General features: G+C 41.5%; 1 protein-coding gene across 2 annotated transcripts in view; it reads right to left on the bottom strand.

The window, feature by feature from the left end:
* prkci (protein kinase C, iota) overlaps positions 1–16,445 on the bottom strand; it is a 136,409-nt gene that overhangs the window by 72,412 nt on the left and 47,552 nt on the right. For both annotated transcript variants that reach the window (XM_059992226.1, XM_059992234.1), the window contains exon 3: positions 3,060–3,149. In XM_059992226.1, coding sequence (XP_059848209.1) covers positions 3,060–3,149 — 90 coding nt within the window. The remainder of the gene's footprint in view (positions 1–3,059; positions 3,150–16,445) is intronic.

The following is a 16,445-nucleotide window of genomic DNA, read 5'->3' as shown; positions in this document are numbered from 1 at the left end:
GAATTGAATTGACTTTATTTCTTATATCCTTCATACATAAGGAAAAATCTTTATGTTACATCTCCATCTAAACGTGCAACATGCAATCATAGTAATTTATAATAAATAGAAAAGTCAATGTAAGATAGAAATGCACTCAAATCAGCACAAGATAATTATTCTGATGGCCTGGTGGAAGAAGCTACTCCAGAGCCTGTTGGTCCTTGCTTTTATGCTGCGGTACCGTTTTACAGATGGTAGCAGCTGGAATAGATTGGGGTTGGGGTGATTTGGGTCTTGAATGATCCTTTCTTCACACCTGTCATTGAAAACGTCCTGAATCATGGCACATTAGCTCCACTGGGGAACACGGTAAGATGGAGAACACTAAGCTTCTATTAGGCTGCGTCCAAATAATTTCAAGGAATAAATTTATTGCACCCAATTTTGCCTCTCATGTTTACATAACACTAATGTAGAAAGAAATATAGAAAACCTACAGTACAATACAGGCCTTTCGGCCCACAAGATTGTGCTGAACATGTCCCTACCTTAGAAATTACTAGGCTTACCCATATCCCTCTATTTTTCTGAGCTCCATGTACCTATTCAAAAGTCTCTTAAAAGACCCTATCATATCTGCCTCCACCACTGTTGCCAGAAGCCATTCCACACACACACCACTCTCTGCATAAAAAACTTACCCCTGATATCTCCTCTGTACCTACTCCCAAGCACCTTAAACCTGTGCACTCTTGTGGCAGCCATTTCAGCCCTGGGAAAAAGCCTCTGACCATCCACACGATCAATGCCTGTCATCATCTTATACACCTCTATCAGGTCACCTCTCATCCTCCATTGCTCCAAGGAGAAAAGGCTGAGTTCTTTCAACCTGATTTCATAAAGCATGCTCCCCAATCCAGGGAACATCCTTGTAAATCTCCTCTGCACCCTTTCTATGGTTTCCACATCCTTCCTGTAGTGAGGCGACTTGAACTGAGCACAGTATTCCAAGTGGGGTCTGACAAGTCCTATATAGCTGCAACATGGACTCTCGACTCAAAAATTCAATTCCACGATTGATGAAGTCGAATACACCATATGCCTTCTTAATTACAGAGTCAACTTGTGCAGCTGCTTTGAGCGTCCTCTGAACTCGGACCCCAAGATCACTCTGATCCTCCACACTGCCAACAGTCTTACCATTAATACTATATTCTGCCATCATATTTGACCTACCAAAATGAACAACTTCAGACTTATCTGGGTTGAACTCCATCTGCCACTTCTCAGCCCAGTTTTGCATCCTGTCAATGTCCCGCTGCACCCTCTGACAGCCCTCCACGCTATCCACAACACACCCAACTTTTGTGTCATCAGCAAACTTACTAACCCATCCCTCCACTTCCTCATCCAGGTCATTTATAAAAATTACAAAGAGTAACGGTCCCAGAAAAGATCCCTGAGGCACACTACTGGTCATCGACCTCCATGCAGAATATGACCCATCTCCAACCACTCTTTGCCTTCTGTGGACAAGCCCATTCTGGATCCATAAAGCAATGTTCCCATGGATCCCATGCCTCCTTACTTTCTCAATAAACCTTGCATGGGGTGCCTTATCAAATGCCTTGCTGAAATCCATATACACTACATCTACTGCTCTGCCTTCATCAATGTGTTTAGTCACATCCTCAAAAAATTCAATCAGGCTCGTAAGGCATGACCTGCCCTTGACAAAGTCATGCTGACTATTCCTAATCATATTATACCTCTCCACATGTTCATAAATCCTGCCTCTCAGGATCTTCTCCATCAACTTACCAACTACTGAAGTAAGACTCACTGGTCTATAATTTCCTGGAAGAACTTTTATATTTCATCGGAATAATTGCACTTCCTATTACACAATGTGCTTGTGACTATAATACTTCGGTCACAGTGGATTATTGAAATAATCAAGATTATCCTGTACAGATGGTAATGTGCTTTTTTTTCCCTAAATAGTACTACCCCCTAACAGGTGGGAAGATGGAGGTCCTCAAAAAGAAACCGTGAAACTGTGGCAGTAAAACTTCTGTAAGTAAAATTGGATCAGACAGTAAGCTATAAAACAGAGGAATAAGAAACTCATCAAGCAATAACAGAATACCTTTTAAAAAAAGTTACAACAGAAATACTGCATTGTCATTCTTCTTTCCTTGTTCAATCTACTCAGAAGGGAAGCAGACTAATAAAATTCAATTAATTTATTACATTTTCTTCCATGACTTTTATAAATGCTTCAATCCCCAAGAATTCAAAACTTCCTGAAAGAGAATAAATTTAACATTTTTATCTAATTAGCCCAGTTGCAGTTGCCCACATTGCTTGTTCCAGCAGGATCACAGTATGAATCAAACAAAAACTATGGAATTCACTCCCTAAGTGATAGTTGTAAAAATAATTTAACAATTGAAAGAAACAGGCTAGGTAGTCAATGGAATGCATTATTCTTGACCATGCACTACGGGTCCTGAATGAGATTTGATAGTGGTATATAGAATTATGAGGGGTATAGATAGGGTAAATCCAGGCAGGGTTTTTCCCACTGAGGTTGGGTGGGACTACAATTAAAGATCATCAGTTAAGGATGAAAGGTAAGAAGATTAAGGGGAACATGACATGAAGCTTCTTCACTAAGAGGGTCCTGGATGTGGAAAATGCCAGCGGAAGTTGGGTATGCAAGTTGTACTTTAACATTTCAGGGGGGTTTGGATAGGTACATAGATGGTAGGGGTATGGAAGGCTACGATCCAGGTGCAAGTCGATGAGAGTAGTCAGTTTAAATAGTTCAGCATGGACTAGATGGGCTGAAGAGCCTGCTTCTATGCTGTACCTTTCTATAACTAAATCATAACTTCAACTGCAGATCCAGTTTCTCCCTTGAATAAATCTGAAGGCTCATGCAAGCTTGAACCTTCAAATATGAACAAAATTTCAAGTCTTACAATAATAACAAGATCAACTATAGGGATGGATAATAAGAGAGCACTTACGGGATAATATTAGTTTAAAATTCTAAAAGAATTTCAGCTCACCGTGAATGATCAATTCCGAGTCCTTATTCAGCTCATAGAGGCGAAAAGCTTCTTCCAGCTCCAGCTGAGATGAGACAGTACAAGGATCGCCTGTTCAAATGAAAGCAACAAGGTGATTTATGCATTTGAAATATTATAAATACCATTACACTGAATATGCAACATAATGATAAAGAACTATAAATTGCTCCTTAAGGTACAAGATTAAATCACACAGGGCATCACAGTAGCGTAGGGTAACCTACAACAGTTCGGGGTGCTTCAGTCCAGAGCTCAATTCCACCACTGTCTGGAGGGGTTTATACATTCTAGTATCCTCTCACAGTCTAAAGGTTAATTGGTCATTGTAAATTATCCTGTGATTAGGCTACGGTTAAACAATGGGTTGCTGTGCGGTATGCCTTGTTGGTCTGAAAGGGTCTGTTTAGTGTTGTATTCTAAATAAATAAAAAGTAAATGAAAAATGGGGCGGAGGGTGCAAAGTACACAACTTAGAAAATAGGGATCCAAATTAAATCATTTTAAAGACTCACAATACTGTTATGTATCCCTAGGGTACATTTTTTCTGTGGACTGCCACTTTAATAAAATGCCGGGAGAATGAGACTGACTTTTGGACACTGAGGAGAGGGTGAGGGTGAGGAGTTATTTGACGGACAATCGAATGTTATGGTTTCTCTGCAGCTTGTTTACTTTTTACAAGGACGGTCACAGACACACACAGCTTAGTCAGGATGGGTTCGGTCAATGAAAGACACCAGTGAGTCGGTCGCTGGTTTAAACTTTCAGTAGCCCAGAAGGGGTGAATTGAGATCAATCCAGAGTATTGATAAATGACTCTCACAAGCTCTGCAACTAGAACAAATTTGCAGGAAGAGAGGAGAGGAGAGGAAGGTTTGAAACAGAAGAAATCTAGTGACAAAGAGATCACCATTTGGACTCTCTCTCCAAGTAGCCCATAAGGGTGAGTTTGTTTCAACTCGGCTACAAAAGTGTGATTGTCACTTCAAGTCAAGTCACTTTCATTGTCATTTCGACCATAACTGCTGGTACAGTACATAGTAAAAATGAGACAACTTTTTCAGGACCATGGTGTTACATGACACAGTACAAAAACTAGACTGAACTACGTAAAAAACACAAAAACAACACAAAGAAAAAAAAAACACACAACTACACGACACTACAGAACTACCCAGGACTGCATAAAATGCACAGAACAGTGCAGGCATTACAATAAATAATAAACAGGACAATAGGGCAGTAAAGTGTCAGTCCAGGATCTAGGTATTGAGGAGTCTGAAAGCTTGGGGGAAGAAACTGTTACATAGTCTGGTCGTGAGAGCCCAAATGCTTCGGTGTCTTTTCCCAGACGGCAGGAAGGAGAAGAGATTGAATGAGGGGTGCATGGGGTTCTTCATAATGCTGTTTGCTTTGCGTATGCAGTGTGTAGTGTAAATCTCCGAGATGGCGGGAAGAGAGACCCCGATGATCTTCTCTGCTGACTTCACTATCCGCTGCAGGGTCTTGCGATCCTGGATGGTGCAACTTCCGAACCAGGCAGTGATGCAGCTGCTCAGGATGCTCTCAATACAATTCCTATAGAATGTGATGAGGATGGGGGGTGGGAGATGGACTCTCCTCAGCCTTCGCAGAAAGTAGAGACGCTGCTGGGCTTTCTTTGCTATGGAGCTGGTGTTGAGGGACCAGGTGAGATTCTCCGCCAGGTGAACACCAAGAAATCTGGTGCTCTTAACTATTTCTACCAAGAAGCCATCGATGTTCAGCGGGGAGTGGTCGCTCCGTACCCTCCTGAAGTCAACAACCATCTCTTTTGTTTTGCTCACATTCAGAGACAGGTTGTTGGCTCTGCACCAGTCCGTTAGCCGCTGTAACTCCTCTCTGTAAGCTGACTCGTCGTTCTTGCTGATGAGACCCACCACGATCGTGTCATCGGTGAACTTGATGATGTGGTTCGAGCTGTGTGTTGCAACACAGTCGTGGGTCAGCAGAGTGAACAGCAGTGGACTGAGCACACAGCCCTGGGGGGGCCCCCGTGCTCAGTGCGATTGTGTTGGAGATGCTGCTCCCGAACCGGACTGAGGTCTCCCACAACAGTGGTTTCTCTGATGAAGGGAAAACCTTTGTGAAATACCATATGTGTGTTTACTCTTTGTCTGGGTGAAGAAAGGCACCCCTGTGGCAAATCACTGTTGGAGTTATTTCATGTGGAACTGCACAAGTGGCTATCACGTTGTGTGTGATTGGAGTAACCTTGTGGAATCTACCGGTGTGTCAACCCTTGCCTGTGTGGTGGTTCCCTTGAAGATGGTCCCCTTTATGATAAACTGCTGTTGGTGATAATCCATACGTGGATTCTGTTTGAGTATCCTGTGGCCACCACTTTGAGATGTCCCGTAGCTGAATTCGGGTGTGGTACCACTTTTGTTGAAAGGATATCCGTTAAAGATCACTGTTGGTGATACTTTGTGTGTGAATGGAACAACTTCGGAGATAAAACCGTCTGCTATTGTTATTTTGTATTGCTGTCATTGAACCTGTCACAACATTCATTTTTGGATTACAAACATCTTGCATTAATTAACCTGTGTATTTGCACTGAACTTTTCTTACACACCATCGTAAGACTATCACTTACCATCTAAGCTTGAAGAAGTTTTGGGGATTTATATATTTACACCTATATATGCATAACACCATTAACTCTTGATTTACCTGGCTTAAGTTACTATATGACGCAGTTAGTAATAAAAGTGTTTTAACAGCAAAACCAGACTCCAGGTGTGTTCTATTGCTGCTGATACTTTTACAGGGTTGCATGTACATGACAACACAAACAGCAAGAAATTTCCAAAACACTGTACTAACTTTCAAAAGATGGCATTAATATTGTTCTCCGTTGGAAAATTATTGCAAGTTTAAAAAAAATAAGGTAAGCTTACAACAACTGGATGCTTCCAAGACAAGGCAAGCTTGGATATCATGGGGTCTATTTTCTCTGCAGAGGCGACAGCTGACGAAAGACCTTATGAGGTGCATGAAAATCATGAAAGCCATAGGCAAAGAATTTTCCCTAGGGTAGGAAAGTTTAAAACTAGTGGACATCCATTTAAGGTTGAGGGGAATGATTTAAAGCAGACCTGAAGGGCAGGTTTTTCTACACAAAGAGTGGTAGATAGGCATAATAAATAGCTAGAGAAAGTGGTAGAGGTGGGTACAATTGCAATGTTTGAAATATATCTGGACAGGCACATGAATAGGGGAAGTTGATTGGTGAAAGAGATAAAGGATTGGAGAAGGGGGAATTTGATAGGGGAGGACAGAAGACCATGGAAGCAAGAGAATGGGGAATCACCTTCCCAACTCTTTACTTCATCCCCCTCCCAGTTTCAACTATTACCTGCCAACTAGTACTTCTTCCTTCCCTCCCCCACCTTCTTATTCTAACTTTGTCCATTCCTTTCCAATCTTGAAGAAAGGTCTCAGCACAAAAGGTCGACTGCTTACACTTTTCAATAGATGCTGCCTGGCCTGCTGAGTTCTTCCAGTATTTTGTACGTATTCCTGTAGTACGATGCTACCTCCACCATAGTTTGCTATTGGGATGGTGTTACTTGACTGAGACACAGTTTTAGATTTATACCACATGTACCACTTAGTGTTGAGGCCAAAAAGTTCCACTTCAGTCTCATCTAACCACAAGATCTTCCACATCTTCACAGTATCTTCTAAACAATGCTTTGCAAAATCTTTACAGACAAATCATTTTTTTTTAATAGAAGTCAGGGCTTTTTCCTTGCCACTCTTCCAAAAATACCAATTTTGTGCAACCTCAGAGATTATGGAGTCAGTTGCAGCGACTGACTACTACTGTTCACTTGAAGTGACTGCTGGTGTCAGAGTAGCCTCTCTTAAAGTGCCATGCTTCTTTGGCAACTAAGTTTAGAGGGGTGGCTGACCTAGGCAGGGTGGCTGTAGTTTCACATTTTTTCCACTCTTTCACGATGGACTGCACTGTGCTCCGAGATAGTCTTGTACCCTTCCCTAAGTTTGTGCTTGTCCATTATCACTTCCCTGATCCGCTTTGAATGCTCTTTTGTCTTAATTTTGGTTTGGTGGTCTATTGAAAATCAACTATACCTTACAGAGAGTGTGTATTTATTCTTAACAATTCAGTGAAAACAGGTTATCCACCAACTTTCTACATCAATAAGTTCTGAGTTGTCACAGTATTATACATGAAGAAAGTTAGCGTTGTAATTATAGGAGGAATGAATACATTTTCAACCTCAAAATTCTGCTTTTTCATTTTTAGTAAACTGTTGACATGTTTTGGAATTTTTCTTTTGATTTAAGATGCACAATGTTTTGCTCAATAAAACCTATTTTTATGTATTTCAAATTTAGAAAATGGGACATGTGAAAATAGTTGAGGGAGCTCAGTACTTTTTCAAGGCACTACACTCTCACAATGTATAAGTATCTGTAACCTATTATTTTTGCTTTATATTTCTCTTTTTTCTCACTATTCATCCAGTAATTATTTTTCTTTCTATGTCTAATTCAACTAATTCTAATTACAGAACATCAAGTTCACTAGTTAAGCAACAACATTGTTCAGAACTCGCACCATTCATTTCACCATCCTCTAATCTGGTTAAGGTGATGCAGAGACATTTTCCAAGAATGTTACACCCCAAAACTTCAGCTGATGGAGCTACACTAATTTCCATTTTGTATTGACAATAATTTCTGATGCAAGATATTGCAGAGATGTATGGCATTGGAAAAGTTTACTTGCTACAGAAAGTTCTGCCCAATGTTTCCTAAGCTGTAAGCACTTGCAGAAGCTAACCCAATTACCAAATTATTTTATAGGAACTGAAATTGAAGAGCTAGTCCTACTTGGCTGCAACAGTATATTGTTTAATTTGCCAACAATTACACTTTCTTCCTGCTGATGTTGGTTGAAAACTGTCACCTACTTTGGAGTCACCAGAAATTAATATTATCAATAGCTCCTCAGTACTCCCCTGATCAGTGCTCAAACAATTATTCACTTGCAACCAAGAGTGAATAGGACCATAAGACCATAAAACACAGCAGTAGAATTAGACCATTTGGCCTCAGCAAGGACATGGACCCATCGCAATTTGCCTATCACAATAGGTCAATGGCAGGCGCAATCTCAATGGCTATCCATGCAGCTTTAGACCACTTAGACAACACAAACACCTATGTCAGGATGCTGTTCATCGACTACAGCTCACAGCATTTAATACTATCATTCCCACAATCCTGACAGAGAAGTTGCAGAATCTGTACCTCCCTCTGCAATTGGATCGACTTCCTAACTGGAAGACCACAATCTGTACGGATTGATGATAACATATCCTTCTTGCAGACAATCAACACTGGCACACCTCAGGGGTGTGTGCTTAGCCCACTGCCCTACACTCTATATACACATGACTGTGTAGCTATGCACAGCTCAAATACCATCTATAAATTTGCTGACAATACAACCATTGTTGGTAGAATCTCAGATGGTGATGAGAGGGCGCAAATGTCAAATGTCAAATCCATTTTTCTGCATGTTCACCATATCCTTAAATTCCTTTTATATTTTATAAATCCATTGACCTATTTTAAGTTAGCTCACACAATTCTTCATTCATTGCTATATAAATCTGTAATTTCAACCATTTCATTAAGAGTCCAAGGAATTACAGCAAAGACAGACAAAAACTTCCCTACAAAGGAATACTGATAGCCTCAAGATGCCAATAAAGTAAAAGAGCAGCAGGGAGGGTGATTCCAACACAATGAAATAAACGTAACCACTTCAGTGCCATGTGGCAGAAATGTTCATGAAACCACATCACTACATTTAGGGCCATCAGGAATGGGCAATATATGCATTGTCAATTTTGTAATAATGAAAATAAAGACAGGACTGAGACATGAATATACGACCGGACTCCACTGAAATCCCACATCTTCCATGCTTTGTGGGAAACATTGAATAAATTATTTTAAGCTCAGACAAGGCAGCAATACCAATTGATGAGTGGTGGATCAATATATCCTTATTTAGGGAAGTTTATTTTAAAAGGGGAGAAGTGTAACAAATATTCAACACGATAAACATTTGTCTTGGCATATTAACTTGCAAGCAGTTAGCCATCAGGAGAAGCCAGGAGGAATAAAAGTACACCAGATGATTAGCGAATCTTCAACTTATTTTTTAATAAACAAGTTACGCTTATCCAAGAAAAGCAGTGGAAGATCAAACACGAGGAAATCTGCAGATGCTGGAAATTCAAGCAACACACACAAAATGCTGGTGGAACACAGCATCTATAGGGAGAAGCACTGTCGACGTTTCGGGCCGAGACCCTTCTTCAGGACTAACTGAAAGGAAAGATAGTAAGAGATTTGAAAGCAGGAGGGGAGGGGGAAATGTGAAATGATAGAAGACTGGAGGGGGTGGGGTGAAGCTGAGAGCTGGAAAGGTGATTGGCAAAAGTGATACAGAGCTGGAGAAGGGAAAGGATCATGGGATGGGAGGCCTAGGGAGAAAGAAAGGGAGAGGGGAACACCAAAGGGAGATGGAGAACAGGCAGAGTGATGGGCAGAAAGAGAGGGTGGGTAGATGCGCTAGATGGGATAGATAAAAGAGGGGGGAACAAAATATATCAGGGATGGGGTAAAAAGGGGAGGAAGGGCATTAACGGAAGTTAGAGAAGTCAATGTCCATGCCATCAGGTTGGAGGCTACCCAGCCGGTATATATGATGTTGTTCCTCCAACCTGAATGTGGCTTCATCTTGACAGTAGAGGAGGACATGGATAGACATATCAGAATGGGAATGGGACCTGGAATTAAAATGTGTGGCCACTGGGAGATCCTGCTTTCTCTGTCAGACAGAGCATAGGTGTTCAGCAAAACGGTCTCCCAGTCTGCGTCAGGTCTCACCAATATATAAAAGGCCACACCAGGAGCAGCGGACAGAGTATACCACACCAGCCGACTTACAAATCTCCTACTACCTTTCCTTTCAGTTAGCCCTGAAGAAGGGTCTCGGCCCGAAACGTCGACAGTGCTTCTCCTTATAAATGCTGATTTTCTTGGCAAGTGCAGGCATAGCAAGAACAAAGCCAAACAGATTCAAGATTAAATATGCATTCTCCCATAACTTGGTTCATTTAATTCAGACATCACCAACCCTAATCGACAGTTCACAGCTTGCATTGCCTGAAGTATGGCTGGGTTATCATCAGAAATATGCAATTTAGCAAATTGCTTCACTGTAAAATCAACTTTACAGAACCAGGAGAATCATATATGATCTAGAAAGCTGATCCTACTTTGAAGAAATATATTTACCAGACACTTCACCTCTGACTTGAATTTGATGGCAGAACTGAAATCTACCAAATCCTTTGATAGTGTATTCTAAACTTGTCAACAAGAGTACTGTGCAGTTTCATGCCACACCACCGCTTCTTCCCCATAAATTTCAGAATTGGTTACCCAAGAATCGATATACCTACCGTCTTAAGGGTCTTGGCCTGAAACATCAGCTATTACTTTCCATTGTTGCTGCCTGACCTGCTAAGTTCCTCCAGTCGTTTGTGTGTGTTGCTCTGGACTTTGAGCATTTGCAGAATCTCTTGTGTTAATGCATACACAATTGTAAAGGGGGTTTCTTCTTTTTCTTTGTTGCTGCGTATGTTAATCAAAATGGCTTCTTTGTTTTGTTAAAAGTAGAAATGCTTCTTTGTTGCGCGAGAGTGCTGGAAGCTTGTTTGGGTTAAAACTTACTGATAATGAGAATTGTATTCCTTTGTAAACCAATTGGGATTAATGTTGTTCTTGCTTCTGAATCTGTAAGCTATTGTTGGCGGGCATTTGGGGAGATCGGCACGAGGGGGTGAGAGAGAGAGAGAGAGAGAGGACGCAATACTGTAAACTGGGCAAGGAACGGACCCCAAGCAGGAGTCCAAGGCCAGGACGTACCCCAAGGAGAGGAGATGAAGCTAGATGTGCTTGGTTGACCACTTCGGATGGTCCTGAGCTGCAAGTCGAGGAGTTCGGAGGAGATCGAATGGTGGCCAGAAGACTTCAGTAATTGAGTTCTAACAGTTGTGCACGAAGTGGTTTGGACTTTGATAAGTTTGGCACCTTTTCTTCATTTTTGTTTCCTTCATATATACTGTATGGTTATTAATCAGTTATAGTAATCTTTATAAACTGTAATAATTTAATCGCATATGGTGTCCTGTTTGTTCTTTGGTGAGGCGGGGACATCACACAGCAGCTACCGATCGCAGAAATGAGGAAGAATACGGATTCGAAGGATGATGTGCTGGATGTGTGGTACATGCTGCCTTTTGCTGACTTTCCCTCGATTGAGGAAGAGACCTTTGGCCCTTCTCCCACTGAGTCAGGTGTAGTGGGGAGGGTTAGCTGTGTGCAGTGGGGGGCATGAGTGAGAGGTTGAGAGAGGAGTTGGTAGCACGCCCGAGGTATCCCCAGTTGTGTCCGAGCCTGAAGGGTTTAGGTAAGGGGGTACGGAGGTCTCAGAGGGTTAGGAAGCTCCCAGATAAGTTGGCCTATGTAGCGCCTGAGGAACAGGGTGTGAGGTTTACTCTTTGGGGAGCAATGTCACTGTTTGTGCTTGGGTTAGGGTTTGTATTGGCAGGAAGAGTGGGCGAGTTATTTAATAGTCGTGAGGACATGACTTTTATTTGCTGGGGGGAGAGTGTAAAGGGGGGGGTTTCTTCTTTTTCTTTGTTGCTGCGTATGTTAATCAAAATGGCTTCTTTTGTTAAAAGTAGAAATGCTTCTTTGTTGCGAGAGTGCTAGAAGCTTGTTTGGGTTAAAACTTACTGATAATGAGAATTGTATTCCTTTGTCAACCAATTGGGATTAATGTTGTTCTTGCTTCTGAATCTGTAAGCTGTTGTTGGCAGGTTTTTGGGGAGATCGGCGCGAGGGGGTGAGAGAGAGAGGACGCAATGCTGCAAACTGCGCGAGGAACAGACCCCAAGCAAGGGTCCAAGGCCAGGAGGTACCCCGAGGAGAGGAGATGAAGCTAGATGTGCTTGGTTGACCACTTTGGATGGTCCTGAGCTGCAAGTCGAGGAATTCGGAGGGGATCGAATGGTGGCCAGAAGACTTCAGTAATTGAGCTCCAACGGTTGTGCACAAAGTGGTTTGGACTTTGATAAGTTTGGCACCTTTTCTTCATTTTCGTTTCCTTCATATATACTGTATGGTTATTAATCAGTTATAGTAATCTTTATAAACTGTAATCATTTAATCGCATATGGTGTCCTGTTTGTTCTTTGGTGAGGCGGGGACATCACACAGCATCCACACAAGTTGATTACCCAGTTTGGCGGGGCCGACTGCTCCCCCTAGACGAGAACGAGCTGAGCGAGCCTGAGGCGACCCAGGGGGTTACACAATGATCAAACCTGATTCAACCATTGTTACATCACATTTCAGAACTGTTTCTCAACTGTTCACTTAACACATTATTTTAAGTTCTGAAGCCTTCTCTTCTATTTATTTTATCTGAATTATATCTGCTAGTTGAACGTTCATTTACCAGTATGTCTTACTACAATCTGTTTTTACTTAGGGTAAGTTCTGTACCATCTGCAAACTCCAAAACTACTCCCTATGCCTACAGCAGGCCATATTGTCTTTTAGGAAGCCCACTGTACACTTTACTACTGTCAAATAAAAATACATTCATTTCAACACTACTTCCAATTCTTCAGCACATTATGTACCAAATTAATATTCCTCTTAAGCTTATCACCACTACTGGAGAATAGGAAGCTAACAGCAGCTCACCAGAGTCCTCTATCCTGGGCCCCAGACTTTCAAGTTGTCCCCAGGTGTAGCACACCTTCTAGATCCCTCCTCCCTTCCTCTCCCAGGGTCCTTGGAGCTTCTGTTGGTGTTACAGTAGCACTGGGTTTTAACAGGATAGGGTTGGTTGCCCCATGCCCAACCCCCCTCCTTTTGCAGCGGGGCTTGGTACTGTCCATGACAGACTTGTACCAAATTAATAGTTCAATAATAGCTGCTTGCTTTTTGAATAAGTTTTTTACATGGTTCTTTAAGGTGTTTAATAAATTTAAGCAATACAAAAAACAACTTGAAATATTTTTTCATTAGTTCAGCACTGAAATTTTGAAATGACCCAGGTGATAACAGTTCAGATTATTGTGAACTCAGATCTGTGGAAAAATTTGCATTACAAACAAGAACATTTGATTACTTAAAATATTGGGTTTTGAAGGCTTCAAATGCCTAAACGGAAGACAAGGTGCTATCCTATTTTATTTTGGGCTTCTGTGGAACAGGGTAAGAGGTTCAAACAGATTGGAATGGAAGCAACAGTCAATTTGAGGCTCAGGATTACCTTTGCAGACTGAACAGAAATGATCCATAAAGTTTTCAGTTTTCTCCCATATAGTTTTATCTGCTAAGCATCTCCAAAATTCTCCTTTTTGCTTCAGCCGCAGCTCTCATCTGCATTTCATTGTTTAATTTGTCCCATTGTTCTCGCTCTCCCTTTCTATTAATCAGATCTGTGAACACTGGGATCACCTGGAAAACATGGCTTCACGCCAGAGATATTCCCATCTCCCACTTCTCAGCAACTCAATATCTGTCTTTTCACTTTCAAAGTTGAGATAAGAATTTTATCAGAAATATTAACCTTACTTTTCAGCAATGTTGCCTGAACTGGTGCGTGTTTTTATTTCAAGTTTCTAGTATCTGCAGTTCGTTGATTTTCAATTACCCATGATTTTCGAGTGAAATGCTAAATTCAGTAAGAAAGCAGATACAACACTCTTCCTGGCTTGCTCACAAGGTGAAACAAAAGCTCTCTTGCAACTTGCTAGACTGCAGCCACAGCTTGGAACTGTGACCGCACAGATCAGGGGATAAACCTGGATCAGGCTGGGTTGTCACATATTTGAAGTTACTGGCATCCCAAAGTTCAAGTAAATTTATTATCAATGTACATATATGTCACCATATTCAACTCCGAAATTTATTTTCTTGTGGGCATACTTAAAGCCAATAACTATAACAGAATCAATGAAAGATCATGCCAACAAGGCGGACAGCCAGTGTGTAAAACACAACAAGCTGTGCAAATACAAAAAGAAAATAGTTATAATAATAAATAGGCCTAAGTAGAGAACATGAGATGAAGTATCCTTGACAGTGAATCCATAGGTTGTGGGAGCAGTTTACTGATGGAGGCAAGTGAAATTGGGTGAAGTTATCCCCTCTTATTCATAAGCCTGATGGTTGAGGAGTAACAACTTCTCTTCAACCAGGTGGTGAATCGCAAGGCTCCTGTATGTTCTTCCTGATGGCAGCAAGAGCATGACGGAGGTTCCTTACGATGAATGCTATTTTCCTGCAACAAAGCTCCATGCAGATGTGCTCAACGGTGGGGAGAGCTTTCCCTGTGATATACTGGGCTGTATCCACTACATTTTATAGGATGTTCCATTCAAGGATATTGTTGTTTTCATACCAGACTGCGATGCAACCAGTCAGCATACTCTCCACCATGCATCTATAGAAGTCTGTCAAAATTTTAAATCCTTGACTCAAATGCAGAAATTAATTCTCTACATGGCAAAATCTGTAGTGGTGGTGTCTATTGTATCTGATGATGACAGGAAACCTGAGCAGGGGAGTTTTTAAAAGAGTGGAAAAGCACTGGAGCAGTGCAACTCTATCGACCTCAGCAATCCAGGTCCAGTGGTACAAGTAGGCATCATAACTAGGTCTTCCATGGTTGCAGTGGATGATTATGACCTCTGCGCCTCATCATGCCCTTTGATCTTCACGGAGCACAACAGAACCACTTTCCTGACCATTGGATTTCACCTGCCCAGTCTGTTGGAGCTGACTAGGCATGTCTCTACCTCACTGGCGTAGGAGGCCCACAAGCTACCCTCACCTGGTTTAGCCCACCAGTTGAAGCAGCATACAAGGTGTGGCTGCAACAGGCTATTTGTAAGTGGCAGCAGCCACACCCCAGTAACATGTAGCACAAACCAGAAATCAGCTAGAATTGATTAAATAACCAAAACACAGACCCGAAGTGAGTCAGGATTACCTAATTTACTAACTTTCCATTCTCCCAACCACTAGGACGTACAGGAACCTGAAGACACAATCCACGATTCAGCAATAGATTTTTCCCCTGCCAGATGACATTTCTGAACAGACCATGAACACTATTTTGCACTATTACTTTGCTTATATTTCTTATTGTAATTCATAGTATTTTTTATGTATTGCACTGTACTGCTGCCACACAAAACAAATTTCGCAACAACTCTGCTCCCCAGTAAACCACAGTGGTTGCCTTCAACTTCAGCAGGTGGTGCTGTTTACCCAAAGGCTTTTACCACTTCCTGAAAGAAAATCACGTTTGTGCACAGAGGCCAATCTTGCAGAAATACTCAGTTTTGTTCCACGTTCACCTATGGATCTCATCAATATTTTGGTTTTGTGTTGTTATTGGCAAAACTAGAATGGTTCACAATGTTGTCAATAATAGAATTTATATTGGATCGCAAAGCTGGTGAATACCATAACTTCATAATTTATGATTCCAGGATTGAATGTCTTGTCATATGAAGAGCATTTGATGACTCTGGGCCTGTATTCACTGGAATTCAGAAGAATGAGGGATGACCTAATTGAAAAATGTCTAATGTTGAAAGGTCTCAATAGAATGAATGTGGAGAGGATGGATGGTGGGAGTATCTGGGACCAGAGGATACAGCTCAGAATAGAAGAGTGTCTTTTTAAGAACAGAGATGAGGAGAAATTTTTTTAGCCAAAGAGGTGAATCTGTGCAGTTCATTACCACAGGCGACTGTGGGGCCAAGTTATTGGGTATATTTAAGGCAGAGGTTGATAGATTCTTAATTGGTCAGAGCGTAAAGGGATATGGAGAGATGGGCAGGGGATTGGGGCTGAAAAGGCTGGGTCAGACATAGTAAAATGGTGGAGCTCACACGAGAGACTAAATGGCCTAATTCTGCTACTGTATCTTATGGTCATTATAATTTTTTTTTCAGTTAATTCCACCCATCCATAAAATGCAATAGAATTGAACATATTAGTTTAAAGCAACTGAAGTCTAGTTTTCTCCTTGGAGTAATGGAGGATGACAGGTGACCTGATAGAGGTGTACAAGATAATGAGAAGCACTGATCTTGTGGATAGCCAGAGGCTATTTCCCAGGGCTGAAACGCTAACACAAGGGGCATAATTTTAATGCGCTTGGAAGTAGGTACAGGG

The sequence above is a fragment of the Hypanus sabinus genome, chromosome 2 (genome assembly GCF_030144855.1).
Source record: "Hypanus sabinus isolate sHypSab1 chromosome 2, sHypSab1.hap1, whole genome shotgun sequence".
Lineage (NCBI taxonomy): Eukaryota > Metazoa > Chordata > Chondrichthyes > Myliobatiformes > Dasyatidae > Hypanus > Hypanus sabinus.
This window is presented reverse-complemented; position numbering and strand designations above follow the sequence as displayed.